General features: G+C 68.2%; 1 protein-coding gene across 5 annotated transcripts in view; it reads left to right on the forward strand.

Annotated features, from left to right (window-relative positions):
• Positions 1-14,942, forward strand: part of GNB1L (G protein subunit beta 1 like) — a 30,669-nt gene extending 15,727 nt beyond the window's left edge. For 4 of the 5 annotated variants that reach the window (XM_027566005.1, XM_027566003.1, XM_027566006.1 and 1 more), the window contains 6 exons: positions 1,860-1,977; positions 2,373-2,498; positions 3,993-4,155; positions 6,156-6,254; positions 8,583-8,798; positions 11,780-14,942. In XM_027566005.1, coding sequence (XP_027421806.1) covers positions 1,860-1,977; positions 2,373-2,498; positions 3,993-4,155; positions 6,156-6,254; positions 8,583-8,798; positions 11,780-12,031 — 974 coding nt within the window. In that variant the 3' untranslated portion in view covers positions 12,032-14,942. The remainder of the gene's footprint in view (positions 1-1,859; positions 1,978-2,372; positions 2,499-3,992; positions 4,156-6,155; positions 6,255-8,582; positions 8,799-11,779) is intronic. The other variant, XR_003515128.1, reaches the window with a different exon arrangement.
• The last annotated feature ends 1,196 nt before the right edge of the window (positions 14,943-16,138 follow it).

Below are 16,138 nucleotides of genomic sequence, written 5' to 3' on the forward strand. Positions count from 1 at the left end.
CTACAGGCCTGGGTGGACGGACAGGCCTGTCCTCCCGTGTCCCCCGGGAGGTGGTGGACGGGGAGCCTGTCCTTGTCCCCCATGATGGACGGAGCGTCTCCGCTGCAGCCCCAGCGCGCCCCCTGCCCCCAGCAGCCTCTCCCTGGCCGGGTGTCTCCGGATCTGAGTGGGCCGCGTTCCGTGTAGCTCAGGCCGTCTCGGGCCTCAGAGCCGCTCAGTGTTGTTGTCCGCCCCAGCCCTGCGCTCTGCTCGGTCCCTCCACACCTGTGGCCCCTGCAGGCCCCCTGCGGGGCCAGCCTCCTCGTCTGCTCGTGCTGTTGACGGGGCCCACCCAGGGCGCTCCGTGTGAACCGCCAAGGCCACGTCTCGGGTCCTCGTGAATGACGCTCAGGCTGCGGTTTGGGCCCGAGGTGGCTGAGAGCCGCTGGGCAACGTCGGGCAGCCGTGGGCGCAGCTCCAGCTCTGGCTCAGCCTGATGGTCCCGCCTGCGCAGGGGCTGCTCCTGTGCAGTGACCTGCCCCCAAGCACCCTGGGCCCTGTCCTCCGCGGCCAGGGGTCAGCCGCAGGCTCCTGCCCCACACTGTGCCCACTCGGGGCGGGGCTGGGGGGCCTGCAGAAGGCCAGGACCCCTGCACAGCATCACCCCCATGGCCTCCTCGTCTGGGGGCCTCCAGGGGCATGTGTCACAGTGGTGGAAGAGGCGTCAGATTCTCCCTTTTTAATTTTTGAAGGAATGTATCTCGCAGACCCAGGCCTGTGCTCTGTGGATTAGCTGTCGGACTCCTCTGCCCGCCGAGGGGGATAGTGACAAGCCAGGGGTGAGGCGGCCAGGCGGCTGGGTGCTCACGGCTCTGGGCGGCCCCCTGCCAGGAGATGGGATGATGTGATTATTCTCAATTAGATTAATAAAGAATAATTAGGCGTCATAAATCAAGTCATCACGGGGTATTGTCATGGGAAAAATATGTAGCTAGAATTAATTAGTTTTTAAATAAAGCGTTTACTTTAATTGCCTGAAACGATGGAGCCCTTAATTGCTGAGGCTTCGTCTTGGCCTGAGCGTCCGGCTGTTGTAACAGCAATGTGACGGGTTTGTTCCCCGCGTCCTTCCGTTGGGAAACGGGGTGGGGGTGGGGCCTGATTCATCTGCTGGAGCCAGCCCCGTGCAGGTTCTGGAAACTCCCGTCAGGCCGCGGCGATGGCAAGTGCGGACTGGGCCTCTGCTGGCGCTGCGTGTATGCGTGTGCCCGGGGGCCTGCATCGTGGGAGCTCTCGGCCCCGGCCCCGTGGCACTCTGATGGCTGTGTGCAGACTTCGGGGGACGGTCCTGGGGCCCAACAGGACGGCCCCTCGGCCGCCCCAGGCTCTGCTCCCTGCTGTGCCCTCAACCTGGCTCAGGACCTGCGGCCAGACAGGTGGCCGTGGCCATGGCCACCAGCAGGACTGGGGCAGGGTGGTTGCAGGGGCTTGGAGGGGCCCTGGCAGCTCCTCCTTTGGGGGACCCGCAGGCCTTGCTCACGAGACACGTGCTCTGTGAGAGCGGCCCTCCCGGGCAGTGGCAGGATACTGGGCCTGCGTCTTGTCTGCACACCATAGGGGCATGCAGGGTCCAGGCTGGACAAGGCCATTGGCTGGCCCGTTGCTTGAGCAGGGGGGCCGGGGGGCCGAGCCCGCAGCCCTGTGAGGAACGGACCTGCACGCCTCTGACTGCACGGGGAGGGCTGGGCGGGAAGGGCCCCTGGGGGCGCAGAGGGCAGGGCGGGGGCTCCAGGCGAGGGGGGCCTGCTGTCTGGGGGACCCAGGGGCGCCCGTGCCGTCCTGAGGAGCCCACGGTCTTTCACGCCCCCTTCCGTCCGCAGGCGAGCACATGGCAGCCCCCGTGCCCAACCCCCAGTTCGTCCTACGCGGTGCCCGCTCGGCTGTGCACGCGCTGCACTTCTGCCACGGAGCCCAGGGACACCCGCTGCTCCTCTCGGGGTGAGTGCCCCGCCCCGGCAGCCAGGAGCAGGTTGGGGAAGGGCCCACGCTGTCGCCCCCTCGACCGCCCTGCCTGGAAGTGGAGCGCGTCTCCTGGGCGCGTGTGGCCAGCCGTCCCCTGAGAGTTGCTGGCTGGAGCTCCTGCTCACCAGCCGAGTGGTGTCCCCCCAGCCCCCACCCCACACCCAGGCCTGACTGCAACCCATCCAAACCCCCAGGCCTGAATCCAGCCCACCCCCCAACCCCCAGGCCTGACTGCAGGCCGCACCCTGACTCTTAGCCTGACTCCAGCCCCCCGACCCCCCCAAGTCTGACTCCAGCCCACCCTGACTCTCAGCCTGACTGCATCCCACCCCCCACCCCCAAGGCCATCCCTGACCACGCTGTCTGAACAGGTCGCTGCGTGGGCTGGTGCACGTCTGGAGCCTGCAGACGCGGAGGCCACTCGCCGCCCTGGATGGCCACGGGGGCCAGTGTGTGACCTGGCTGCACACACTGCCCCAGGGACCCCAGCTGCTCAGGTGGGCCGCGGTGGTGCTGACCGGGGTGGGGGGAGGCCGCAGTGGACCTGGCCTGTGCATCCCAGGAGGGGCTGGGGGCTGGCAGCAGGGCAGGGGCCCGTGGAGGTGATGGGACGCGCCCAGGCTGGGCAGTCGGCCAGGAGGCGGCCATTGAGCGCTGGGGGGTGTGGGGCACTCTGGGGGCCTCCGCCTTCCCCTGGAGAGAGGCACGGTGCGGGTGGGGCAGGGCCAGGATGGGGGCCCCACTGCCAGAGTGACTGCTGTCTGCGGGCTCTCTCTGCTCGTGTTCAGGGGTCACACCCCCAGATAGCTGAGACATCAGAGGTCTTTTCAGGGCACCCTCTGCCCTGGAACTCCCGGACAGGGCAGCTCTGGCCTCTGGACTTGAAACCTGGGCACCGTGGAGGCTGGTCCCCAGAAAACAAGGCCTCTAGGCCCCAGGGGGCTTCAAAGCACTTTTGTGCTGGACACAGGCCACTCGCAAGCCCTGGGGCGGCTGAGGCCGGGTGAGTCTAGGGCCATGCCCTGGGCGTATGCTTGTTCAGCCCCACAGGGCCTCGACCCGTCCCCTGAGCTGCACAAACGCACCCCTTGCACATGGGCCTCACTCTCTCCGTGATGGTTGGAGTAGGGGCCGTGTCCGAGGGCCCCGCTGAGCCACCCCCACCTTCCTCCTGGGTGTTGAGTGGAGGTGTAGGCCTTTCCAGGCCCCCTGCTCCCCCAAGCACCCTGGGCTGTCCTGGGGGAGCCCCCACGGGAGGCGGGCCCCTTGGAGAGCCGGCCTGCGGACGCATGCGGGACGATTGTGGGGGTGCTGGCGTGCGTGCGTGACAGCTGGCCGCGGTGCTCCGCCGGGCAGGATGCAGAACACGCAGGTGCTTGGGGGGCCAGGTGTGTGCCGCTGCAGTGGCGGCCGGGGCCCAGCTGTGTTTGCAAGTCCAGCCTCCTACACGGCCCTTGAAGGGAAGGTGCCCTTTCATGTTGGGCTGGAGGACAAAGCTGGGGCCCGGGCCGGCCTCACCAGGCCCCGCAGACCCTCCCCCGGCCCGGCTCGCACACCCGAGGCCGCACCTGTGCCCGTGGGCGGCCCCTTTCGCCTGCTCTGGACCCCTGGGGTTCTCAGGTCGGACTGCTGAGGCAGGCCGTCGGGAGGAGACGCTCCATGTCCTCGCCTCGTCCTCCGGGGTGTGTGCGTGCTGCACGTGTCAGCGACGGCCCCTCCTCCTGGGCTCCTCGGATGGGAGACCTGAGGGCCAGCGAGGGGCCGCTGCAGGGACACAGGCTTGAGCTTTTGGAGCGTCAGTGCCAGACGGTGGGTGGGGTCCTCGGTGTCTGCTCCCCGTCTGCCTCGGACCTCAGGCCAGCACGTCTGGGCCGCAGGTGTAAGTGTGGCCTTTCTTAGCGCAGGAGCCGGGGCCCTCCCCATGAGGGGTCCCATGCCGTCCTGTGGCCTCCACCGGGAGGGTCACGGCCTGCCGCTTCCTTTTCTGGCAGCCAGGGCCGCGACCTGCAGCTGTGCGTGTGGGACCTGGCGGAAGGTAGGAACGCTGTGGTGGACGCCGTGCACCTGGAGAGCGTGGGCTTCTGCAGGGCCTCCGTCCTGGCCGAGGGCCCGCAGCGCTGGATGCTGGCAGTGCCTGGGAGGGGCAGTGACGAGGTGAGTGAGCTCCAAGCGGCTCTGGGGTCTCCGAGCAGCTGTGGCCGGCCGCCTGGGTGGCCCTGGTGTTGGGCTTGGGCAGGGGGCCCAGGTAGGCTGGGGTCTCCGTGAGGCCCTCAGGGCGTCAGGAGCAGAGCCAGGCCAGCAGGGGAGGCGGCCTTTCAGGTCAGAACTGGGCACCGACGTGAGGCCTTGGGCAGGGCTGGGATGCTGCTGGGGGACACGCACCAGGGTGGCGACTGCAGGACAGAGGGGACATCAGAGAGCAGGGCCCCAGGGTCACTGTCGGGGGGCACAGGCTGAGCAGGGCCAGGTCAGCTGCGCCTGGGGGTGGGGCCTATGGGGATGGGGGTCGGGGGGGTTGGAGCCACATACCCGGGGGTGGCACCCCCTCCATCCCCCACCTTGTCCCTGCTCCCTGAGGGCCATTTGGCAGGCCGGGCTGGGCGGGCACTCAAGCCCTGCACCCGGGAAGTTTGGCCAGCGCCCAAGAGGAGCCGTGAATCTCAGAGCAGACCCAGCTCGTAAATAACGAGGCAGGAACAGGCGTCTGTTTGTTCGCCGAGGCGCTCAAATCTCCAATTAGGAGCTACATGTGCTTTTGTTGCCAATTTGCCAAAAACCTGTTAAAAGTTTTATTAATGTGAAGACAGAGGGCTCCACGCTCTCCCGCGGCAGCAGCGAGACGGTGCTGAGCCTCCTCCGTGCCTGCCCTTCCCGAGCAGGCGGCGGGGTCTGGGCCAGGGCCGGCCGCCTCCTGGGAGCGGGCCATTCCCCGTGTTCCCGCCTGGACTCAGGCCACAGGCCCAGGGGCTCCCGATGTGACTAGGACGTGATCCCGCCCCGCCAGCCCAGCCGTCTGGGTGGCCACACTTGCCCAGACCAGACATCTTTCTGAAAGCAGAACGTGCCCTTGGATGCCAGGTGGGAGCAGCAGTGTGTAGGAGGCCCCCCGCACCCCTGACCACAGGGACCGTGGCCAAGAGCTCTCACGCCAGCACCACCCAACCCCTGGCCAGTCCCATTGACATGCAGGCGCTAGGCCCCCGGGCCCCGCCCTTGGCCAGGGTAGGCCTGGATGTCTGAGGCCTGGGGGACCTCCCCCGAGAGGCCCCCGCGTCCTCCTGGTCTGCCCGGTCACGTCCGGGCCGCACCCTGGGCTTCTGCGTCCTCCCAGCGTCCTTCGTCCTGCTGGCGCCTGTCCTGAGCTCACGGCTGCTGTGGGGGCGCCTCGCGTTCCTAGCTCGTGGTGGGGCGGCCCTCTGGTGGCTCAGGTTCTTTGCCGCGTCTTTGGGGCAGTGAGGACAAGGTGTGCGGGGCGGAAGTTAGCCCTGCAGACACGACGGTGTGGAGGGCGTGTGTGCGCGTGTGTGGTGCTGGTGAGAGCGTCGCCCCCGCCCTGCACGTCGGCACCTCTGCTTCACCTCCCAGGGGTCCTGTGTTCCCAGCAGGTGTTCATCGTCTTGATGCCACAGCCCATCTGCACCACAGCCTCGCTGTCTGGAGACTTGGGCTGCCCATGTCCCCCCTGGCACACTGCCCGTGGTGCTTCGCCCACAGGGTGGCCACCAGGCAGGGCACCCAGGAGGGTCTGTGCTGGCGTGGGCAACTCTGAGCACAGGCTACACGCAGGCGGAGCAGCGGGCACTGGGCCCAGGACAGCCCAGAGGCTCCAGGCCATCCGCATGTGAGGCCTAGCCAGGCGGGGGCGCCAGGAGGGCAGGGGCACCAGGCGCTGAGTCAACACGTCGGGCAGAGCCGCCCGCCCGGCCGGGAGGTCAACACGAGGGAGGCCCCAGGTGGCCGCTGGACAACGACACCTTCGAGGGCCCCGCCAGTGACCCGGGAGTGACGCGTGCATCCTGCGTGGCCTGGGACCCAGGGGGTCGTGCAGAGGCACAAACAGGCCCACAGCACCAAGCTGAGCCTTGAGCCTCCTGTGCGTGCGGCCCAGACTCGACCTGGCTCCAGCCCAGACCCGCCTGTTCTCTTGCTGTCAGGTCCAAGTTCTGGAGCTGCCGTCCAAGACGTCAGTGAGCTGCCTGAAGCCCGAGGCGGGGGCCAGGCTGGGCATGCCCATGTGCCTGCAGCTCTGGCAGGTAAGGCCCCGTGCCTGGCCACGCCCCAGCCACGCCCCCGGGCGTGAGTCATGCCCGTTGGGGACAGTGTTCCTGGTCCCCCTCCTCCACCACTGTGCCATCCCCAGCCTGCCCCGCTCCTGCTGCAAGGGCGCCTGCAGACCCCTCGGGCAGTGGGGTCAGCGGCAACCTCCCTGGGGAGCCACGTGCTGTCCTCTGGTCTGCGTGGGGCCGGTGGGGGCGGTGCTGGCCCACCGTGCAAGCCACGTGGCCTCTGACTGCGGGACGAGCTGCTTAGCTCTCCAGCCCGTGGGGGGCTCAGCGCTGTCCAGTGGCCGTGTCCTCCTTGCTTGGCCGATCTTGATGACCATTCGCAGTCAGGAGGCATCTCCGAGGCTGTGGCGAGGGTGGGGGCAGCCTCGGTCACCGGGGCGTCAGTGCTCCGGTGGCAGCGAGTGGACAGCCCAGGGCATGCCCTCCAGAGTCCAGGGGGTGTCCTTGCAGTCGCAGGCGCCACGGGGAGCAGGCCGCTGACCAGGGCCGCTCTCCTGTGCCACTGGGACCAGGGGAGCCATCCAGCCCTGCAGGTAGACGCAGCCCCGCGGGGTGAATGGGCCTGTGCGCCCCACTCCTGGCTCTTCCTCACACTCGCTGCCCCCACAGCTTTTGAACTGAGAGCAGCTCTCGGGGGCGTGGGGCGGCGTGGGCCCCGAGACTCTCTTGGACAGTGAGGCTGTGGGTGCCGGGCTGGCGGGCTCGGGGGGGCGGGGTGCTCACAGGCCCCAGAGGGGACGCATCACATCCGCTCACTCTCCCTGGAGACGCCGTCAGCGTCGTTGCCTAATGGTGTAGGAATTCCACCAGAACCACGTGTAGAAACAGGATGTACAAACTCATCAAGGTGAGCGACGCGGCTGCCGGACACGCCGAGCTTCGTTGGCTGATGTGGATCCAGCCCGGAGCCCCTGGCTCAGAGTCGGCCCTGGACGCATCTCCAGGCCTGGGGGCTTGGACTGCCTACCGCTGACGGATCCAAGTGTGGCGGGGGCCCTGACCAGTCGTCAGAGGCCGCCTTGTCCATCCCGCTCCTGAGAACGGATGGCCTGTGTTGTGAGGAGGATGGTCACATGGGAGGTCAGAGGTCATGCACACCCGACCTGGAGGCTGGCCCTCCAGCGCCCGCCCTTTGGCCAAGGGGCTCCCCAGGAACCTGGAGGTGCTGGGGCCCCTGTGGCCGGCACACCCAGAGGCTGGCGGGGATGCTGAGTGAGTAGGGTGGGCCTGCCCATGCGGTCTTTGGGCCGCGGGGACCCTGTGTGCATCGGGGGGGCCTAGGGGCCTCAGCGCAGGGGGTGGGCCCTGGACCAGGAGCTCTGGTGCCCCCGCCACCACGTGGGGCCTGGACGGGTCAGCAGCATGCAGCCCTCACTCAGCCGGGGCGCCCCAGCCCAGGAGCGGGGCAGCCCCCAGTGCAGGGGGAGTGTACGGGTAGGGGCAGCGGGGGGGCCAGGGCGGAGCCCCCGGGGGTTGGACCCAGGCCCAGCAGTCTTCACGGCCGCTTCCTTGGACTTTGCTCCTCTCTCCCGGGCGCTCCTGTGGTCATCAGAAAGCCAGGCACACAGGTCCTCCCATCCCTCCAGACCCCGGGTGGGCCCATGCGGGGCTCCCCACCCCCTTCTGTCCCTGGCATCCTTAGGTCACGCCTGCGGTGCAGCCCCGGGCCCGCAGGAGGGCCATGTCCAGTGAGGCCCAGACTGCATCCAGCACCAGCCTCCCTCCTCGGGGCTTCGGCAACCCCGGGCCAGGCCCCCGCCGGCCCTCCAGGGCCCAGGGCGGCCGCTGAGCCCCTGGTCAGGGAAGTCCCGCAGCCCAGCTGAGGGGCGGGCATTCTCAGTCACCTCTGAGACCCGGGAGCTCAGCCAGCAGTCCCGGGGCAGCCGCTCCCAGTTGGTGCCAGGCTGGCCTGGGGTCCATACGCACCCCCACCCCTCGTGGCCGCTATGCAGCCTCTGACCCGCGCCCTCATCCATCACGTGGCGGGCGGGGCGCTGACTCCGCGGGCTTGATGGTCGGAGGCGGGGGGCTCGCGGCGACGTTGACAAAGTGCAGAAGGTTCATTTTTCATGGAGACGGGGCTCGTGGTTTTCTTTGGCTGGCTTGCCAGACAGGTGGCCGGCCCCGCCCAGGGGTGGCCGCGCATGTCAGCAGTGGGAAGGAGCCGGAGGGCCGGCGTGGCCCGTGTCCCCCGGTGCTGGTCCAGACTGCCTGTCAGGCACGCGAATCCAGCGGGGTGGCCGGCCCGTCCCCAGCCCCTTCTCCCCTGGCGCTGACACCCTGTTTTCCCCGCAGGCCGAGTCCAGCCCCCGCCCGCTGCTCCTGGCCGGTTACGAAGACGGCTCGCTGGCCCTGTGGGACGTCTCCGCGCGGAAGGTGTGCAGCCGTGTCGCCTGCCACTCGGAGCCCGTCATGGCCCTGGCCTTGGACCCGCGGAGGGCCAGGGGCGTGTCGGGCTCTGCGGAGAAGGTGCTGGCCGTCTGGAGCCTGGAGGGGCAGCAGGCACTGCAGGTCAGCGAGCCGGGCCGCGGGTTCATCCATCCTGCTCCGTGCTGGCGGTCTGATGGGCTGAAACAATATTTAGGCATGAAAAGGACTTGGTGCAGGCCCCTGGCTAATTAATCATCGGGGCCGGCGCGGGCAGGCAGCGGGCAAGGGGCCGCACTCCTGAGCCGCTCACAGGGCTTGGGTTTCTCTCGGGCCTTGGCCGACAGCGGTCACGTCTCGTCCATCTAGGGGAAAGGCATGTGGGATCCGGGCTGTGCAAGCCAGTTTGAAAACTCAGAGGAATTTGGTCAGTAAGGAACTGATTAATCAAAAAAAAAAGAACCAAACTGTACGTGGAGAAATCCCCCAGTGAGGCGCCTGTAGCCGTCTGCAAGCTGCCCGGCAGGGTGGGGGGCCTTGAGGCAAAGTGACCGGAGCCTTGCCCGCCCTCCATGGCTGCGCAGCCCCTGGGACCACGTCTGGGTGCCCAGTGCCCAGCCCTGTGGGGAGCCTGGGTGCACGCTGGCTTCTGGGTGGGGCGGGAGCCCCGGTTAGCCAGGAAGCCTCGGGAGGCTGAGACCTGTCCACAGCCGGTTCCGAGGGCCCAGGTGTGGGGAAGCAGGGCCCCGGGGGGAGCCGAGTGGGACACTGGCTGCGTCCTCTTGGGCTGTGTGGCCCGGGCTTCCCCGCAGACTGGAGGCCGCAGAAGAGGGTGTCTCTCAGACCCTCCACAGGGGGGCCTCGCCCAGGAGCCCAGACCCCCATGGCCAGGGAGCAGGTCCTGCCCCTGGGGAGGCGGGCCCGGGTAGAGATGGGGACAGGCCTCATGCCCGCAGGCATCGCCCCTCCTGGGGGCAGGACCGCGGGTCAGGGCTGCCAGGGTGGAGCCCCAGGTAGGAGCGGGGGGCTAAGGCTGGACTCCAGTGGCTGGGGAGGGCAATGGCTTCCGGAAAAGCGCCCCCTCAGGAGGCCTGCGCGGGAAGCAGAGCAAGTGGTCGTGGCTGCAGGTGGCGTCTGAGCCAGGTCCCGTGTGCCCGCAGACAGGGTGGCACCCTAGCTCCCCTGGCATCAGCCTGCCCCTGCATCCCTGCCTGTGCCGCGCTCACAGACCAGCACGGCAGCTGCCTGGCCTGTGTCCCAGCGAGCCCTCGGCCCCGTGCAGTGGGGCAGACCACCTCCCCACAGGGCACTCTGCTGTGAGGTGGGGCTTCCCCGGTCTCCAAGGCCTCGGAGTCCCAGACGTGGGTGGTGGGAGCCGACATCCCTGAGGTGGGCGGGGCCGTGCCGTGCTCACCTCACATTGAGGGTGGAGGGCCCCCAGGTGGACATCAGGGTGCCCTCTGCCTCTGCTCCCGCCTGGTGGGGCTGAGGCAGCCCCCCCAGTACCGTGGGCTCTGCGCCCCTTCCCAGTGTCGCCTGGACTTCAGCCCAAGTGGCTGAGGCCTGGGGACCAGGCGGCTCTCCGGAGGGCCCCGCCTGCTGCGGCGACCCCAGGCCCCCCGCCCCTCCTGTTGTCTTGGCCCAGGTCGGCCTGATCCGTCCTGCGTTGTGGGGGGAACAGTGACAGAGATTTAAGACTTAGAGCGCGCGCAGCACGTCCAGCACAGAACCGAGGTGCCGTCACCAACAAACTGGGAACCCTGAGGAGAGGGAGGCAGGGAGGCTGCTGGGCCTCACTCAGCGCTGTCCCGGGGGCGCCTCTCCCCCTGGCCACTTGCTGCTGCCAGTCCCAGAGGCCTCGGGGGCCTGGGCACGCTGGTGTCCACGCGAGTCGCGGGCCCTCGGTGTTACCCTGGAGCCTCGTGAACAGAGATGTGCCTTGCCTCGCGGCCACGGCTCCAACGAGCCCAAATCAATCTCCGCGCAGGCAGGCAGGCAGGCCAGCACTGCAGACGCAGCTGGGGCTCCGCGCGGAGCGGAGCGAGGTAATGGGAACCAGATGGGCCCAGCACATTCCCAGCACCTGAGGTCACGCGCCAAGCAAGCCCTGGTGTCCGGGTCCTTCCCCAGGGTCCTGGTCCGGGCGGGCTCAGCGGGGCCCATGGTGCCCAGGCCCTGGGTCACCCTCGCCAGGACGCTGGGCGCCACCCACCTGGGGGTCCCAGCTCTGCCCCTCAGGCAGGCTCTGGGCCGCAGCCGCCCTCATACAGGTGGTCTGCAGACTGCCCTGCCTCCCTCGGGCAGGTCCACATCCTTGAAGAGGCTGATTTACGCCAGTCAGGCGCGCTCCCACCATGCCTGGGCTGGTCGGCCAGGCGTCCCCTTGCCCCGCTGCTGGCCGCGGCCCGCCCGCCTACTCCCTGACCCTGCCAGGGGCACCCCACCGAAGCTGGCAGTGGGATACACAGGCCAGTGGGCGGGAGATGCTGCCCACACATCCAGGGACCAGGGACAGGGCCCTGCCCCCTTGACCATCCCTGGAGCCAGCAGGAAGGATGGCCCGTCTTCTCCAGCCCGGGCATTCCCAGCTTCCAGGAGGAGGAGGGAAGGTCCCCCCCTGCCCCCTGGGTCCCTCCCAGGCAGTGATGCTGGCCTAGATGCACCCTGCTCCGCAGGGACCCCCTCTCGGTCCCCACTGTTAACAGCCCCCCAAAGCAGGCCATGTGGGTTCCAGTGCATCCGCCGCTCTGATCCCAGGGCTAGAGCTCCCAGGAGAGACGGGCAGGTCCTTGCCCGTGAGAGCTGGGGCGCAGGCCTGCTGCGTGTGCTCTGCCTGCTCCCTCGGGGCCTTGCATGTGCAGCAGAGGAGCGGCTGCTCTGGTGCTGGGGCGCTGAGCCCCAAGCCTGAATTCCTGGGCAGGAGGGGCAGAGGGCGTGGGACACGCAGGGCTGCTGGTCACCATGGATGGGGAGGAGGAGGGGCGTCCCGGATGAAGGGTTGGCGGGGGGGCTCCTAGGGGCAGGGCGTCCAGGAATGGGATGTCCTGGGGGCAGGGCATCCGGGGGTGGGCGTCAGGAGCCGATCTAAGGAGCTACCCGACGTCTCCCTGCCTCTCTGATCGCAGGTGCGTGGGACCCACGAGCTCATCAATCCCGGGATCGCCGACCTCAAGATCCGGCCAGACAGCAAGATCCTGGCCACTGCGGGCTGGGACCACCGTGTCCGCGTGTTTCAGTGGCGGACGATGAAGCCGCTGGCCGTGCTGGCCTTCCACAGCGCCACCGTCCACTGCGTGGCCTTCAACACCACGGGCCTGCTGGCTGCGGGCTCCGGGGACCAGCGCATCAGCGTCTGGTCGCTCTACCCGCCCACGTGACTCAGCACAGAGAGGGTGCGGGCACAGAGGCCTGGGTCCTGGGCCCCCCGGGTCGCTCAGGCCCACCTCCTGCCCGGAACCAATTCCCTGTCCTGACGCAGCCGTGTGGGCCCTGGTGGCTGCTGTTTGCAGCATAGCCAGGCTGGGCACGGCGCCTGCCGTCCAAGCAAGGGGCCGCACCGCGTGCCTGACAGTAAACTTGTTTGCAGACCTGCAGCATGGAGGCGTGGATTCTCCCAGGCGGCCCCTGCTTCCCTGGGGCGTCAGAGCCAGGGCCATCCCCTGGCGGGCGGCCAGCCACACAGCACGGCGGGGCTGGGGGTCGCAGTCCCGGGCTCCAGCCCCTCGCAGACAGCCAAGGCTGAGGGCTGAGCACGCACCCCAGTGAGAGGACGCCACTGGGGGTGTGGGGAGGGGGCCAGGTCTGCAGCAGGGTCCCAGGAGGAGGACTCAGCCCAGGCTAAGGTGGCCACCGGGCGTGCGGCATGGCGGCTGAGCCGGGCAGACGGGGACCCAGGGCAGCTTCTGACCCTCCTTGCTGGGCTGTGGGCTGGGAGGAAGGAGACCCTGGCGCTGGGGTGGGGGCTGTGGGAGACCCCGGCAGAGCCCAGGCCACAGGCCGTTGGTCCCACGGGCTTTTTTGTGAAGGAGCCCCTGCCGCCTGGCCAGGGAGGAGTCCCCACTTTGGCTGTGGCCTTGGAGGCCTCCCCGAGGGGCGCCCAGGACCCCCACCCTGCACTGCGCTTTACCCGGTGGGTCTGAGGGTGGGCCTGCGGTGGCTGTGCTCCAGGGGCGCCGCCCGGCCTTCAGCATCTGGAGCCCACGTGTGCATCCAGGTGGAGGGCCCCGCCGGGGGGTCTGGCTCCCAGGTCCAGCGCGGGGCCAGGGGACAGCGAGCTGGCCGGTGGGGTGAGGCAGGGACGCAAGTGCGGTTGGCACGCCAGCATCACGTGGGGCGTTGGCAGGAGGGCCCAAGGGGATTGGGGGGCTTCACGTGAGACCGGCCCCCTGCCCCCAGAGGACGCAGCTCCTTGCAGCCCTGAGAGGCACCTGCATCCTCAGAGAGCTCTGTGGTTGGATACTGAGCGTTGTTACTGACAGAGCCAGCGGCGTGTCGGGGATTCTGCTCTATCACAGCCATAAGCTGATTTATGAGCGGAGGTGGGGTGTGACGGCATGGGGGGTTATCACTGCACAACATCCAGCTGATCAGTCTGGATGTTGTTTTTATTTGGAAATTTCAAGCATAGATCAAAGTGAAGGAGAAAAGCACGGAGCCCGCGCCCAGCTTTAGCGCGAGGCCTTGGCCTCCAGGCGTCAGGCCAGCTCCGGAGTCTGTCCGGGGGGCCTGGGCGAGCAGAGGCTATGGGCCTTCCCTGGGCCTCAACGCGCCTCTCAGCTCAACGCCTTGGAGAAGGATGGCAGGAGATGGTTGGGGGAGTGACTGAGCCCCCAGGCTGCACTGCCGAGCTCAGGGATGGGAGGAAGGGCTGGGGGAACACGGGGCGGGGGGCGAGCGGGCCCGGCCCAGGGCGGGGGCAGGTGGAAAGCCACGGGGCACCTGGCACAGCCCCCAGCCCCGCTGCCCCATTCCTCCCGGCATCTGGTGCCACCTCTCCCAGTCTGGGTGTGGACATGGTGCCCAGCCATCCATGCCACCGTCGCCCTCATCTGGGCCGGGCCCTGTGGACGGAGGGACCCCATGGGGCGTGCCCCTGTCTGTCCGTCCCGCGTGGTGGACGTGCCCCCTGAGGCCCCCTCCTGCCCAGCCTGGCTGTGTGCAGCCCGAGTGCTGGGCCTGGACCCCCCGAGCCTGTCCCGGCCCTGCTCTCCCCGGAGCACGGTGACTTCCTGTCCTGGTGGACGTTGCTGTCTTCCCTGGGCACATGCGGTGCTCGAGCGCAGAAACTCTCCGAGGACGCCGTGGGGCTGGAGGTGCCACTCTGCCCACCCCCCTCCCCCAGCCTGGCCCCGAGGATCGAGGGTGTCTTCCCCACAGAGGGGAAGACGCTGGGCGGGCCAGGAGGGGGCGGGGGCGGTAGGATGCCTGCTTCCAAGGTCAGGGTCAGGGGTCGGCACAGGCTCTGACCGTGACGCTTCAGCAACCTTCCTGGTGGTTTCAGGGACCTTTCTCAGGGTCCCCACCCCCGGCCTGCCCCACGGGCCCCTTCTGCTCCAGAGCCTCCAGGACTGGCCAGGCTCGGGCTTTCGGAGGAGCCCTGTCCTGGGGGTCCTGAGCCCACACCCCGCTGGAGCCCACAGCTGGATGGCCTGCCTCATGGTGAGTCTGGGCCCCTGGACACAGGGGTGTTTGGGCCGGGCGGGTGGACCCAGCCTGGTGGGCACACAGCCAAGAGAGGGGTTCCCACGGAAGGGACACGCGCCCATCCAGCTGCTGTCCAGCTGCGTGCTAGGCAGGCCATGGGGCTCAGAACATCGGGCTGCACTGTGAGCTGACCCCGAACCTGTGCCCCCAAGATTCCTGTGCCCGCAGCAGGCTGGCCTCCAGCCGCCTAGGGTGACAACCAGCAGGCGTCTCCAGACACGAAACTGCCCTGAAAAACTGCCGGTTTACAGACACGTAAGGACAGACTGGGGCTTCCCAGGGGGCGCGGTTGCAAAGAACCCGCCTGCCGATGCAGGAGACGCAGGTTCGATCCCTGGGTCGGGAAGATCCCCTGGAGGAGGGCACGGCAACCCATTCCAGTGTTCTTGCCTGGAGAGTCCCACGGACTGAGGAGCCTGGCGGGCTGCAGACCATGAGGTCACAGAAGAGTCAGACACGACTGAGCGTGCACACATGTATGGGGACCTACTTGATCAATTCGAGATGAACAGCATGGTTTTAATAGACGGAGGGTAATCCAGGGGTTATAAATTGTTAAACATACATAAATACACTTAAAAGTCACTACTGTCTCGGCTGTTACTTGGTGCACGGCTTGGCAGCATCAGGGACCCACACGGGGTCCTGCAGCGGTCAGCACACACAGCTCCAGAGCTTTCCGTCTTCCCAGACTGACGCTCTGCCCCGTCCCCCGCCCTGGTCCCCACCGTCTACTTTCTTCTGTGAATCTGACAACCCCGGGACCTTGTGCAGGTGGAGCCAGGCAGGGTCTGTCCTGGGTCTGGCGCTTCACCAGGCATCCGGCCCTCGGGGCTCATCCGTGTCGTGGCACCAGAACATCCTTCCTTTTCATCCCCTGTGGACAGACCGGGCCTTCTGTCCATTTATCTGCTGAGCCATTCCAACCACTGATGAGCCGTCCGTGGGGGTGCAGCTCCCGCTGCTCGGGGGCTGGGCTGCCCTGAGCCTGGGTGGACGTGTGTGGGCTCAGGGCCCGCTCCCAGCCCTCCTGGGTCCACACCGCATGTGGGATTCCATCCACCAACTGTGCCCACTGCCCGGCTGTCTTCTGCTGGTTTCTGCCGTTGGGCCCTCGTGGGTGTGAGCTGCTCCTTGCCGTGGTCTATCCGGGTTCTCCGTTCACCCTTGGTTACTTTCCGGGTATGCACATGACAGGATCTCCGTCTTCTGGGAGCTCGCTCCCTGGGGCGGCACACTTGCATGGCAGCCGCTGACCACTGGAGGGACCCAGGAGCAGAGAGCAGGCCTGGGCCGGCTTTCCGGGGCGAGTCCGCCCTGTCTTGTTCCTGTTTCTGTGGGTGGGAACGGGTGTCCAGCCCACCCCAGACCGGGCCCCTTTCCGGCATCCACGGTGCTGGGCGGCCGGGATGCCAGGGCCCCAGGGCCCCCGCCAGCAGCCTCGGGCCTGGGAGAGCACGTGGTGGGCACGGCCCCCAGCCCTCCCCAAGCGGGTGCCAGCGGCGTCCTGGCCCCTCACTGAGAGCACCCTCCCAGCTGGCCACCTGAAGTCACAGAGGGCCTGCTCATCTGGGCCACGGAGAGGAAGCGTGCGGGGACCCCCAGCCCCAGGACCACCCACCTGCTCGGGGTGGGATCAGCTCTCCAGGAGCGCCTCTGGTCCCGCAGCCCAGGGAGCAGCAGCCTATGTGGGGCCCATGGCCCCCACTCAGTCACCCCACGGAGATGGGGCTTCACCCTCAATGGCCGGAGGCATCTTGCTGGCACAGGGGGGTGGGGAC

The sequence above is a fragment of the Bos indicus x Bos taurus genome, chromosome 17, assembly GCF_003369695.1.
Source record: "Bos indicus x Bos taurus breed Angus x Brahman F1 hybrid chromosome 17, Bos_hybrid_MaternalHap_v2.0, whole genome shotgun sequence".
Classification (NCBI taxonomy): domain Eukaryota; kingdom Metazoa; phylum Chordata; class Mammalia; order Artiodactyla; family Bovidae; genus Bos; species Bos indicus x Bos taurus.